The sequence below is a fragment of the Mirounga angustirostris genome, unplaced genomic scaffold (assembly GCF_029215605.1).
Source record: "Mirounga angustirostris isolate CCGP_5_RB_7025 unplaced genomic scaffold, mMirAng1.0.hap1 SCAF_5, whole genome shotgun sequence".
Taxonomy (NCBI): domain Eukaryota; kingdom Metazoa; phylum Chordata; class Mammalia; order Carnivora; family Phocidae; genus Mirounga; species Mirounga angustirostris.
Window position 1 is genome coordinate 172,560,785 of NW_026991713.1, and position 14,125 is coordinate 172,574,909.

At 45.7% G+C, this 14,125-nt stretch overlaps 1 protein-coding gene across 2 annotated transcripts; it reads left to right on the forward strand.

Moving 5' to 3' along the window:
• Positions 1-967: 967 nt before the first annotated feature.
• On the forward strand, positions 968-13,708 carry IFT22 (intraflagellar transport 22). 2 transcript variants are annotated; one of them, XM_045875620.3, is made up of 6 exons: positions 968-1,122; positions 5,337-5,413; positions 5,531-5,620; positions 5,879-6,081; positions 6,778-6,841; positions 11,288-13,708. In XM_045875620.3, exons 1-6 carry the CDS (start codon positions 1,084-1,086, stop codon positions 11,400-11,402), a joined length of 588 nt encoding a protein of 195 aa, XP_045731576.1. In that variant the 5' UTR covers positions 968-1,083; the 3' UTR covers positions 11,403-13,708. The 2 variants fall into 2 exon arrangements, with proteins under 2 accessions (XP_045731576.1, XP_045731577.1); XM_045875621.3 differs by lacking the exon at positions 11,288-13,708 and having other exon boundaries at positions 6,778-11,281.
• Positions 13,709-14,125: the final 417 nt, after the last annotated feature.

Here is a 14,125-nt window from a genome sequence, read left to right on the forward strand (position 1 = left end):
TTTATTCATAGCACTTACCACTAACTAAAACATGTTTTAGTTATTTATTTTCTTGCTTAGTTAATGTCCATCGGCTCCCCTGGAATGAAAGCTTCCAGAGGTACAGGTAAATCCCAGTACCTGGAAGAGTGCCTGGTATGAAGTAGGCATTTGAAGGATATTCATTTAATCAATCAGTCAATTCATGACATCTTGAAATTGAGGTAGACTCTTCCTTACACTTCACCCGTTGTTTGTAATACAAAGACTATGTAACTATCCACTAAAAGTTAAAGACACGGTGTTGGGTTTATTTTGGCGTTTTTGTCATACCAGCACTTTCTGGGGCTAGCAAATTTTGTCTGGACACTTAATTTCATGGCCTCTCCTGAAATTCTGGACCGGCTCCGCAATTTAAGGCTGAACTAATGAATGAACTTTGCAGCGAAGCGCCCAGACATCTGCACCGACACTGAACTACGCTGGGCATTGTCCTTTTGGGTTTCTCCCCAGATCACCCAAAGGACGATCAGTGGTGAACCCATTCGGAGCCCCGAGACTCGTTTTGTCTCTGACCTTTTCTAGATTGGGCCAGGGCCGTGATAAACCCGATCACAGTGTGGGCAGTGCCGTGGCAGTGACGAAGGCGTCAGAAGGCCTGCTCCCAAGCCCAGCTCACCAGCTACATGGCCAGTCTGAGTCCTCGGGATTCCAGGGAGGCGCACAGATCAGGGACCTGCCATCAGCCCCCAACCTACCAAGAGAGAGAGGCGGCCTGTGTGAGCTCTGCGGTCCTCCCGGGTCAGAAGCGAGTCTGGATCCGGGTTTTTTGCTTCCCTTGCGCCCTCCCTCTAGCCTTGCACGCCCGCTTCCAGCCCCGAAGTCCAAGCCGCCAAGCCAGAGGAGGCGGCCGATCCGCCCGCCTATCCGCCGGCCCATCCGCGGCCCTTCCGTTCCAGGCCCCGCCCCGCGGCCCCGCCCACTCCCGTCGGCCCCCGCGGGCCGCCGCCGTCGCCGTGGAAACGAAGGCTGCCGATCGGCGCGGTGGCTTCCTCTCCTCCCGGCAGCGGTGGGCTCCCACCAGCTTGAGGGCGGCGGACCGCGATGCTGAAGGCCAAGATTCTCTTCGTGGGGCCCTGCGAGGTGAGGCCCGGCCGGCGAGGGCGGCGGGAGGGGGCCGAGGCGGGCGCGGGGCGACCCGGGACTGTGCCTTGCGCCGGGAGCGCCCCCAGGAGTCGGGAGCCCTGTCCCACCGCGCCCACCCGGTGTGCGCCGCTGGCCTCAGCGTGAACTCGGCGCCCCCAGACCTTGACCCCGTTTTCGTAAGTCCTGAAAGCAGTGAGTGGCGTTTTGGAACCAGAGTCTAGGTCCCACGATTCTCCTTTGCCCCTGAGGTCGGCCCTAATGAACATGCCTGTGGGACAAGAAAAGGAGAGGAAAGATTGGGCTATTACATGGTCTTTGAACGGTTCCCTCGTAGTGTGCGTGGTGGGGGGGTGGGGGGGAGGATTAAACCTATCTGTGGACTTAACATCATACAAAGGAATAAGATTCCCATGGACTAAAGCTAAATGTGTAAAACAACTACCGTAGAAATAGTGAATATTCTCCATCTTAAGCGCGCATCCCAGTTGCCTGGAGGGCTTGTGAAAAACACAACATGCCAGTGCTGCCCCAGAGTTTGTTTGTTTGTTTGTTTGTTTGTTTCTTGCCCCAGAGTTTTGATTCAGTAGGTCTGGGAGGGATCCGAGAATCTGCCTTTTACCGATGCTCTTTGTCCAGGGACCACGCGTTGAGAACCACTGTAGTAGATGCGTGTGTGGAGAGATAATGTTATTCAGCTTGAGAAAGTCTCCTCAAGCACAACACAAAAAATGAAGAAGCCTAAAAGAAATGACAGCGAAAGTAAGCCTGGGGAAAGTTTAAAAATTGGTAAAATAAAAAACTCAATAGAAAATCAAGCGAAGTCCCTGGACCCAAGTACAACCAGCCAATAAGTATGAGAGGATGTTCAGCCTCAACAGACGACAAGAACATGAATTAAAACAAGAAGATGAAGCTTATTTGCCCATTGTAGCGGGTGAAAAAAGGTTAGAACACTGATAACATGAAGCATGAGGATGCTTGTAGGGAAATGAGTACTTTAGGATTCTGTTGATGGGACTATACATTGCTAACAGCTTTATTGGCCAATCCAATTATTAAACTTTAAAACATGCATAGCTTTCAGTGCAACACTTACATTTCTCAAAATCTACGGTAGCTGGACACTTACCTATGTTCCCCAGAGGGGTATTGAAAGATATTGAACTGGAAACACCCTAGATGCCCATCGATAAGAGAATGTCTAAATAAACTAGGGACATTCCTACCGGGGAAGACTCCAGCGTTACCCAAAAGGAGGCACATCTGTGTGGAGTGACATGGAGAACATGTCAAGTTTATGTCTTGCCAAGACATAAACTAGTAAGTGAAATAGGCAAGTAATAACAATATGCACAGAATTGTGAAAAGTAAACCAAGCATAAATATCTTCTCTTTTTTTTCATGGAAATTCTCAAACATACAAAGGGAGAAAAAACAAGGAACTCCTAGTACTCATCACCCAGCTTCAACAACAAAATATATTTCCGCATACACATATCCTCCTCTACCTCAATACTCTGCAGATTGGCCAACCTTTCTATTCCTTGAGCATGCTGGGCCCATTCCTGGCCTGGTGCCATCCAACTAGTTATTCTCTTCGCCAGGCTCGGTTGACTCCTTGTCATTCAAATCTCGGTTTAAACTTCACCCTTTCAGCCTTCCCTGACCACCCAGTTCAAAGTCCCTATGGCATTATCCCACTTGATTTTTTTTTTTTTAAGATTTTATTTATTTATTTGACAGAGAGAGACACAGCGAGAGAGGGGAACACAAGCAGGGGGAGTGGGAGAGGGAGAAGCAGGCTTCCCAAGGAGCAGGGAGCCTGATGCGGGGCTCGATCCCAGGACCCTGGGATCATGACCTGAGCCGAAGGCAGACGCTTAACGACTGAGCCACCCAGGTGCCCCCCACTTGGTTTTTATCCTCGTGCTTAGCACTACTTCATCTTGTGTTCAATAGCTCCGGGCAAGGTAGACACTTAAAAATACCTGATGTGCCTAACAGTTTCTTCATTTTCCCAGAAGAACCCTCCCCCTCAATCAATTGGTTTTGACCAACATGTATATATAAATTTAAGGGCATAGATGAAATATATAAATATACTTCTATAATGTTTTATGTATTCATGTAGCTATATATACATTTAAAGGTACCCTAAAGATACATATTAATTTAGAAATGCTGTTTTATTCCGTACTTGCATTTCATGACACAGCTTTAAAATTTAAGCTCCTCACCTGCACCTTTGACACCTGAGTTGATTTTATGACCAGAGCCACTTTTAAACCACATGATGGGCACCTGGCTGGCTCAGTTGGACAAGTGTGTGACTCTTGATCTCAGGGTCATGAGTTTGAGCCCCACACTGGGTGTAGAGATTACTTAAATAAAACTTAAAAAAAAAAAAAAGAACAAGACAAAGCATACCATCTGAGTAGTTTAGTATATAAGCACATTTTGAATGTGTATGACCCTGTTCCTAGAAATGTATTCCAGCCCAAAGAACCATTCCTTTTTTTTTTTTTTTTAAAGATTTTATTTGTTTATTTGACAGAGAGAGACACAGCAAGAGGGAACACAAGCAGGGGGAGTGGGAGAGGGAGAAGCAGGCTTCCTGAAGAGCAGGGAGCCCGATGCGGGGCTCGATCCCAGACCCTGGGATCATGACCTGAGCCGAAGGCAAATGCTTAACGACTGAGCCACCCAGGCACCCCCAAAGAACCATTCCTATTACATCAGGTCATTTGCTTTATTCGTTCATCCTATAGATAAATACCCATGGTCTCCACAAACATAACCACTCAACCGTAGTTTTTTTGTTTTTTTTTTTTTAAGATTTATTTAGTTAGTTGGGGTGGGGCAGGGGGAGAGGGAGAAGCAGACTCCCCACTGAGCAGGGAGCCTGACGCCAGGATTGATCCCAGGACCCCTGAGATCATGATCTGAGCCAAAGGTTGATGCTTAACTGACTGAGCCACCAGCTTAACTGACTGAGCCACCCAGGCGCCCCTCAACTGTGTTATTTTTAAGTGAGGCTGCATGCTCAGGAAGAATTACTAAAGCAAGATTAAGCCCCTTCCCCGACCTTCTCCTGATTCTGTCAAGTGACCTCTACAAGCCTCCAAAACTGGCATTGGTTGAAATGATTCTAGTCAAGCAGTTGTTCAAAATAAAGTTCTTGAGAGAGCAGGACATAATTTCAGAGATTTTTGAGGACTCAAGTGTAAGAGATTCCCTTTCATCTGAGGAGGAATTTGCGGAGAAAAAACGCCTTATCTTACATCCGAGCATATACTATATTCGCTAAATGAACGATGCAAATGTACAGAAAATATCTGAAAACAGATCACAGTTTTCACCTTTGGGGAGGGAATGGAATGGATGGACAGATGGCTACTTTGGGCGGAGGGACCAGGAGGGCTGTTTTGTTAATAGGACCGTGTATGACTTGTATTTTCTAGAAGGAGAAACAGCCCTGTGCGAGAGTGTGGCACCGCCAGCCACTGTGGGACCCAGCTCTGAACCTGAATTTCTCTGTGACCTTGAGGAACTCCCTTCCCCTTTCTGGACCTCAGTGGCTTCGTATCTGTGACAGACTGGTTTCTTGATGTGGAGAGGAGCATGGCAGGAGAGAGACTCGTGATGGGCGCCTGGGTGGCTCAGTCGTTAAGCGTCTGCCTTCGGCTCAGGTCATGATCCCAGCGTCCTGGGATCGAGCCCCGCATCGGGCTCCCTGCTCGGCGGGAAGCCTGCTTCTCCCTCTCCCACTCCCCCTGCCTGTGTTCCCTCTCTCGCTGTGTCTCTCTCTGTCAAAAAAATAAATAAAATCTTAAAAAAAAAAAAAGGAAATAAAAAATTTTTTTTAATTAAAAAAAAGAAAAAGGAGAGAGACTCAGCACTAACAATTCTTTTCTGTTCTCAGATAAGTTAACTGAAAGCCAGCCAGGGAAATCAGTATGGGTAAGAAGGTCACCCAGTTAGACCTTCTTTAAAACTCTGTGCATGCTGGGTCCCAGACCAGACTGCGCCCACCAAATACAGGAAGGCAGCGAGGCCCGCCCAACCAGAGAGAACCGTCTGCCTTGGTGCTCTCGGGGTGGCCGTGGCCTACACGCCATCACACCTGGTTCCAAGCCAGCTACTGGAGGGCACGTTTATGGTTTACTTTTCAGCTCTTCAGCAAAGACCTTTTATTATCTTCATTTCCACAGAGTGGAAAAACCGTTTTGGCCAACTTCCTGACAGAATCTTCTGACATCACCGAATACAACCCAACCCAAGGAGTGAGGTGAGCCCCGACAAATCTGTTTCCCAGAGAGGCCCACCACCCCCCTTTTGGGGATGGTGGCATTCCCAAAGTATACTGTTCCCAAAGTGGAGATGCTGCTATTGTTTTTATTTCTAGGATCCTGGAATTTGAGAACCCACACGTGACCAGCAACGCCAAAGACCCGGGGTGTGAATTTGAGCTATGGGATTGTGGCGGTGATCCAAAGTACGTTTCCTTTAAAGAGGGTTGGCTTCATCAAATGATTCAAGACTCAGCTGCCCGCCAAGCACCTTGGACTCTGGCCCAGCACACTTCCTAGCATGTATTAGGGGCGTGATCGATTATTTGGTGACATGTGTGGCTTTTGAAACTTGACACAATGACAAGTCATCCATCAATTAACCCTAAGACGTTATTTCTGAAGGCCTCAGCTAGAAACCAGAGCCACCTGACAGTCACCGTGCCTCCTTCTCTGTCTTGCAGGTTCGAGTCTTGCTGGCCAGCCCTGATGAAGGACGCGCACGGGGTGGTGATCATCTTCAATGCCGACCTCCCGAGCCACCTGAAGGAAATCGAGATGTGGTATTCCTGCTTCGTCCAGCAGCAGTTCCTACAGGACCCTCGGTGTCTGTTGATCGCGCACCACAAACCAGGCTCCGGAAGTGATAAAGGACACCTGACTTTGTGTAAGGAAACTGCCATTTCTCCTTTCAGCTCTTGTCTTGAGTGGTCTGGGCATTTGTATATTGTTTCGTGTCTTTAGAAACCAGAGGCTCTGTGCAATTATTGAGCACTTACTCTGTCCTTGGCCTTTGTTCTTCCTACCATGTAAATTGGAATCGCCAGGTTGGAAGATCTGTCATAGCATCCAGGCCAGGACAGAGACACTTTGAAAGCAGGCAAACACCAAGAGGAGAAAAAAAAAAAACAACAACCTGATTTTAGCCACTCATCAGTACAATTAGGGACATTCTTTCCTGACTGGTCTTGTCTCAAGAAAATCTCCCAATTAGCCTGTGACACACCATGACAGAGTGACAAAGTGCTCATGGAAGACGACTCACAATATTCAGAAATCTCTTCCTTTCTGGTGTGAGAAGAGGACCTGGAAGTGGCTTGTAGTTTTGCTATCCCACCACCAGGTGACAGTGTGGTGGCATTCTTTATTGAGCACCTACCTTATGCCGAGCACGATGCTGAGCGCATCGGCAGTGGCACGTGGTAAAACGTTTCTTCCTCTGTTAAATCATGGCAGGCAAGACCCCATTTTATTTTTGGCCTCTAGAGAGGTCAACAAATTGGCTTCGATAAGACTCAGGTCATTGGGAGCTGGAAAGGGCCCTTCCTTAAAAGTTCATGCCTAATTTACTTTCCTTTTTAAGCGCCCCCCTTGAGCAAGCTGAAGCTGGTGCACTCGAATCTTGAGGATGACCCTGAAGAGATCAGGTTGGAGTTCATAAAGTATTTAAAAAGCATAATCAACTCAGTGTCTGAAAGCAGAGACCGGGAGGAGATGTCAATTATCACCTAAGCAGCCTTCACCTGGACTCTTCCACATCGCACATGAGGTCACCTTGTTCCCCAGGCAGATCTGGAATCTTACCCAGCTACTGATGCGACCTTCTCCCTGTGGCTATAGAAGAGATTTTCCTTATCTGCTCTTAAGGTCGGGTCAGCCAGGGAGTTGACTCATACTGTTTATTCCCTGTCCTTAGTTCAGATGAGAAAATCCTCTTATTGCATTCTCATTCCTTTGCCCCAAACCTCTCCAAGAGCTGGAAAACTGAGCTGTTTTTCTTTCCTCTTCATATACGTCAAGTGACAAAAATTGTGGAATTGTAACCGTCAGAACCAAACGATTCGGCAGTTTAATTCCTGTGTGTTGGTTTGAAGGTGGTTTTCATTGCTTAGTTCATTCAGCAAATACTGACGCGTCGTGCTACACTGTTCTAGCTGCTGACGATATATAGCATGAGCAAAACAGATAAAAATCCGCCCCCTCGTGGAGCTGCCATTCTGTTCCTTTAAATAACAGGGAGGTAGAGTCCAACACTTAAGTCCTACACCTTAGATATGAGGAAAAAATGATAGAGTCTTCCATTTTCCATAATTGGTCTAAATCTCATGGTCCCCTCCTCCTAGATAAGGAGGGGACCTAGACCACATTTGATGCCAAATGAGGGTACAATTGAGCCTCCTTCATGGGCTCTGCATTTGCAAATTTGCCTACTGGCTCAAACTGATTTGTAACCCCCAGATCAATACTCACAGCGCTTTCAGTTATTCAGAACGGCAAAAAATTTGGATCACTGGTCACGCATGTTTCCAGCTGAGGCTGAACAAGGCCACCCTCTGCCTTCTTGTTTCACATCTCATACTATCAAGTGTCCTTGTCACAGCCTATTGGGTGCCGCATTTTCACATTTCTGTGCTTTTCGTGAGTGGTTTCGCTGTTTAAAATGACCCCCAAATGTGGCGTGGGAAAAGCTGGCTAATGTTCCAAAGTGCAAAAAGGCTGGGATGTGCCTTACGGAGAAAACTGATGCTTCAGAGAAGCCTCGTTCCAGCACAAGTTCCAGTGCAGCTGGCTGTGAGTTCAATGTCGATGAAATCAACAACGCATATTGAATAGGGTGTCTTTAAATAGAAGCGTCCATAAAACAAGGTTGCATATTGATGGCTGATGAAACTGGGATCAGAGGTGCACAGGAACGTAACCCTGTATTTCCCCAGAAGCAGTGGTTTGCTATTCCCTCATCCAGTGCGCATGGTGACTTTACAGAATGTAAGGACCGTGCATAGTGAGAATCAACTGTTTTTCTGTCTCTTGCAACTTAAAAGTTTCCACATTAGTTCAGTCTCTGGGGTAAATATTTCATCAATTCAAGGTTACGGTCTACTTCCTCACCCTTTTCCCCAAGATGGCCTCAGGGTGATCGGACAGGGTTTGTGCTAATATTGGGGCAGCTGTTCAAGGGCCAGGTCCTCTGGTGCCCTTCCTGACCTCTTTCAGGATGTCACTTGCCACCCTACTGGCCATCTCCAGTCAAGTCCAGGACTGGTACAGCCAATGGCATGGGTTTTCCCCGTGGAACCATGGGTCCCAGGCTGACTCCGCCATATCCTGGCTGGGCCTGGCCCTGCGCATCTCCGAGAACCACCTGTGTCCTCCATACATCCGAGATCTCTGGGGGTCTCTATGGCAGGACCACTGCATTCCTTGCAACAGCTAGCCTGTCTGGCCCATCCTCAACTCTCAGCTTCCTGGTAGAAAAACAGGATTTTCAGGGCAATCGAGAATATAGCAGGTAGAGTACTCTCAAATCTTATCCCAGTTACAGTAGTAAGAGATGCAGTATTCTTGTTATAAACCTACAAAGAAGTTTATTTTTTAATTTAAGGACAATTTTTTAATTTAACAATCCTGTTACCCTTTTTAAACTTGGTGTAAAATATACATAAGATTTGCCATTTTAACCATTTTTCACTCTCCATCTCCAGAACATTTTTATCATCCCAAACTGAAGCTCTGTACCCATTAAACACTAACTCCCCATTCCCCCTCCCCCCAACTCCCGGCACCCACCATTCTACTTTTTGTCTCTCTGAATTTGACTACTCTAGGGACTTCATAAAAGTAGAATCATACAGTATTTTAAGTTTTGTGACTGGCTTATTTCACTGAGCAGAATGTCCTCAAGTTTCATCCATGTTGTAGCAGATGTCAGAATGCCCTTCCTTTTTAGGGCTGAATACTATTCCATTGTATGGACAGATTACATCTTGTTTATCTGTTCTTCTGTTGGTTATTGTAAATAATTTGCTGAAACATTAGTGTACAATTCACCTAGGATATCTTTCTTTCAAAGATTTCATTTTTTTTTTAAAGATTTTTTATTTTATTTTATTGAGAGAGACAGAGAGAGAGCATGAGAGAGAGGAGGGTCAGAGAGAGAAGCAGACCCCCTGCTGAGCAGGGAGCCCGATGCGGGACTCGATCCCGGGACTCCAGGATCATGACCTGAGCCGAAGGCAGTCGCTTAACCAACTGAGCCACCCAGGCACCCTCAAAGATTTCATTTTTAAGTAATCTCCACACCTAATGTGGGGCTCGAACTCACAACCCTGAGATCAAGAGTCACACACTTCACCGACTGAGCCAGCCAGGCACCCCCACCTAGGATGTTTTTGAGGAAGATCAGCATTTAACCTCTCCAAGATTTTATTTTTATTTAAATATCCTTGATATCTGGACGTCCTTATCAGCTTGGAAGGTAGAATACACATAACATCTTCTAAAAAGTTTTTTATGATCTCAGGGGAATTTAATTCTTAAGTATTCCTTCAGGTAATACATGTAAAAACAATGTTATATCGTCCTAACACTTAATTTGTAAAAACCATCAAAAGTGTTGATGCTCAGAATAAGCAAATATGGTGAGTTTATAGCTTATGGTACAAGTGAGTTTGCTTTAATCTTAAGAATTTGTTCATCCATAATTTTTATATTTGGATTCTTTTTTTTTTTTAAGTAAGCTCTAGGCCCAACATGGGGCTTGAACTCACAACCCAAGATCAAGAGCTGCATGTTCTACCGACTGAGCCAGCCAGGTGCCCCTATTTTTGGAATTTTTTTAACATAGCCAACCTGAAAACACATTAAGTAGATCAAAAGTTAGATGTAGGTCTTTTCCAGTGCGAGTGAGATAAAAGTAGAGACGCTTAAGAGAGATGAATCAATAGGCGTGGGTGCTCTTCACTTTGACAAGGAGGAGGCTGAAATGGAGCTGTGTGGGCAGTCTGTCAGAGAGTGGTATTTGCTAATAATGCCAACGTCCTGGTAAATTTAGATTGAACTACAGTCACCTCTTAGCCAACTGCCTGGTTACCTGCAAGCACATTTTAAGTCCAGGTTAATTTCCTTCTGACCTGCTCTCGGTGGGAACATGTGGAAGGAACACAGAATAGCCTCAAGGCCAACTGTGGCAAATCATCTTTACGTAACAGCGGCAGTAATAATAATTGGTCTGCAGAATACAGCTCCAGAACAGAAAGGAATTATTTTTATCTGATTGTTGATGAGAAGCCAAGAGTTCAACAGAAAAATTAACCCCAGCAGCATGCATTTACATTAGGGGCCAGAGTGCAACCCTTGTAAGGACTTGAATAGAGAAAAAGATTTGCAGTTGAATAGGCCATGTGTGCACAAGTTCTAAGGGGAGAGTCAATGAAGAAGTCTGTCTTCCCTGTCCTGGAAACCCATTCCCTCTCAGGAAGCCACTTACCAGGACGCCTGGGTGGCTCAGTGGGTTAAGTGTCCGACTCTTGATAATCAGCTCAGGTCTTGATCTCAGTCGTGAGTTCAAGCCCAGTGGTTGGGCTCCATGCCCAGCATGGAGCCTGCTTAAAAAAAAAAGAAGCTGCTTACCTTCCACATTCTACCAGACACAGTCTGTGCATGTACAAATGTGTTTTGTGAATGGAAATGATAGCAAACTGTTCACATTTTCCTACAACTTGCTTTTTTCACTTTTTATCTTAGGAGTTTGTGTAAATACAGAGCTGCTCTATTCTTGTTCATAGCTGCAAATTATTCCACATAACCACTTATGTTACAATTTTATACTAGATCATTTTAATAACCATTCATGTTGAAATATTACCTTTTTATTGATGGACATTTTTAACAATTCTGAAATGCATGATTTGGGACATAAATATGATTGAATGTGAAATCTTAGGAAGGTGGTTTCGACCATCAGCCCTTTCGAGGGAAGGGTAAAGTTGCTGGTCTTGGCATCCTAGGTCTGATTTCTCATTTCATACCATTTTCTAACTGCACCATGTGATTTTTGCCATGCGTATGGTGAGATTACTTTCTTTGTATCACAGATGGGACAATGCACATGAGAGCCGCAGAAGCATGGAAGAGCCTGGTCACAGGGGAGACTCAGTAGTTCAGCATGACTCCAGTGAATGTATGTGCAGTCCGTGTGGGACTGAGTGACATGGCGGGGAGGGTGACGGGGGGAGGGAGTGGGGACGGGCGTCTCTGAGTGGCGGGAGGTGTGGGTGGCAGAGAGAAGGTGAGTGGTCAGTTGGTGAAGGGCCTCTCAGACCAGGCCAAGGAGTTAGGGTCTGAGTTGCCACTGAAGAATCATCCCTGCCGGTTAATGTGGTCAGGTCTCCACTTTAGAAATAAACTCTGATGGCAGCGTGAGAGCTGGATGGGAAGGCCACGTGTAGAAGTGACTGCTACCATTCCTTGGTTTGTGGCCGCATCGCCCCAGTCTTTAAGGCCAGCACCCTCAGATCTTTCTCTGCTCCATCTTCACGTTGTGTATCTGACTCAAACCGCCCTCGACTCTCCGTTGTAAGGACACTTATAATTGCATTAAGGGCCCAACTGGATAATCTCCCCATCTAAAGATCCTTAACTTAATCACATCAGCAAAGACCCTTTTTCCAACTAATGAAACAACACTCACATGTTCCAGAGGTTGGGTCCTGAGATCTTTGGGGGCTGGAATTCAGCCTCAATGAATGGTACCTGAGGCGCTAATGGAAGAGGAGCAGGTTCGGGGGAAGGGGGAGTTAGGGGAGATGACAAATGATCAGTCTGAGGTGACCCAGCAAGTTAGGGACAGGGACCAAACTGGCCCCCCATGCCCCTGTTCTTTCCCCTGTCCTGCGGTAACTGGGCAGGAAAATGAGTCCACAGATGAACATGGCCGAGAACGTCACCCCTGAGACTGAACCCCTAGTAAAGCAACAAGGACAGCAACGGGCAAAGAGCCATTCTTGAAGCCGAGCCACCCAGAAAATGGTTTCCACATATGTTGCAGATAGAACTAGCATCATCATATTTTCTGAAACCAATCAAATCAGGGAGTATTACTGAAACTTGTAAAGAAAACCACGAGTTAGTCACTTAACATCACAACTTGAACGTCCACAGCTCCAGATTGCTCAGGGAAGCTCCTGGAGATCATTATACTTTTTGTAGAACACCAGAAGACCCATATACCACAAGGGTAGCTAAATTGTTATAGCAAAGAGCAGAGATTTGCTAGTAACTGAAGACCTATGAGAGTTTTTTAAAATACCAATTAAAAAAGTAACTGTTTGCACCACTCAAGAAAATTACTCTGAACTATGACTCTTCTAGATCTTGACCTCAGCCTTCCCCACCTGATGGTTGAGAATATCCTGGCCTTGGCTGATACTTTCTCAACAAATGTATTCTTTCCTTCAACAAATGAAGGATCCCCATTTTTAAAAACCAAACCCAAAGAGATTAAATTAGTGAGGAAGGAGGAAACTCTGCTTTTGAATGTTGAGAACAGATTACACATTTTTAATGTGACTTTGAAACTGCTTTATCAGTTAAATAATTCTCTACATTTATGATACTGGTGATTCTTCCTACCAAAGTTAAAAGCCAATGGAAATGCTATGTCTGCCAAGTATTCCCACTTCAAAAGGAAAGTTCATGGTGCTTTGATGTGAGCACCACCTCCTCTATCTTTCTGCAGTTCATTCCTATCTAAGCATTCTGATAGCTTTTAAAAGTATGCCTCCTGGGGCGCCTGGGTGGCTCAGTCGTTAAGCGTCTGCCTTCGGCTCAGGTCATGGTCCCAGGGTCCTGGGATCGAGCCCTGCATTGGGCTCCCCGCTCCGCGGGAAGCCTGCTTCTCCCTCTCCCACTCCCCCTGCTTGTGTTCCCTCTCTCGCTGTATCTCTCTCTGTCAAATAAATAAAATCTTTAAAAAAAAAAAAAAGTATGCCTCCTTTCTCGAAAGCCTCAGTGCAGATTTACCCCACACTGAAGCAGCTCTTCGGATGGGGCGTAATTTTAGATCTTAGACATTCAAAGTGCTATGTAAAATAAAAATAACTTCTCTATTTTACATTATTGTCTAACTGGAGTTTTGTGATAAGTACTTTATACAAGAACCATCCTTTTCTCTTTTGTGTGACTTTACAAGGCCTGGAAAACACCTAGGTGTGTTACCCATGTGACGCAACGAAATATTTTGTTCAGAGGAATTCTAATTTTGTCAGAGTATGAATGACTTGGTTTCTACTTACAGGAACCTACTTCAAGTACTTTTCAAGGATATTTTGCAAATACAACGACACTGGGAATTGATCATCCTTTTTGGCGGTGCAACTGTTCAAAGAAGGAAGTTGTGCTTTGCATTTTTTTTTTAAATGGTGACAGTAGTTTTAAGGTATCAATCGCAAACGAGGTGACTCTAAAAAGAATGGTTCTTACGTATGAAAAGACTAGCACGAGAGAGTAAGGTCAAATATATACCAGCAAGGAACGTGGACGTGAGTCTATTAGCCGCTGAAATGCCCTAAGCAGAGCAGGGATGATTACTTTGGTGGCCCCGTGGAGAGACGACTTAAGGGGAACATGCCTGAGAGCAGGTTGACAAGAAAATCCAGAGTGTCTGAAACACAGCATCAGCGATTGGCATGAAGAAAATGGGACAGGTTCCGTAAGTATTTAGGAAGTAAAATTTGTGTTTGAGTGGACAAGAAGGAAGAAGGCGAGTTTAATCCCCTATTTTCAGCGTGCCCGGTTTATTGCAGGTGCTCAACGAAGTGAGTTAATCAGTGACTACATTTCCCATAGGCCTTAGGGCAGCGTCCCCTGCATTTCCCAGAGAGCTGTGCGATGCCCACGCTGGCCCTGAGCGTCGTGGAAAAGGTAAACAGGAG

Bases quoted from the DNA above. Each gene is read 5' to 3' on its own strand.
- IFT22 (XM_045875620.3), top strand. From the start codon at position 1,084: ATGCTGAAGGCCAAGATTCTCTTCGTGGGGCCCTGCGAG. The intron at 1,123-5,336 runs GTGAGGCCCGGC...TCATTTCCACAG, and splicing joins TCTTCGTGGGGCCCTGCGAG to AGTGGAAAAACCGTTTTGGC. The intron at 5,414-5,530 runs GTGAGCCCCGAC...TTTTATTTCTAG, and splicing joins AACCCAACCCAAGGAGTGAG to GATCCTGGAATTTGAGAACC.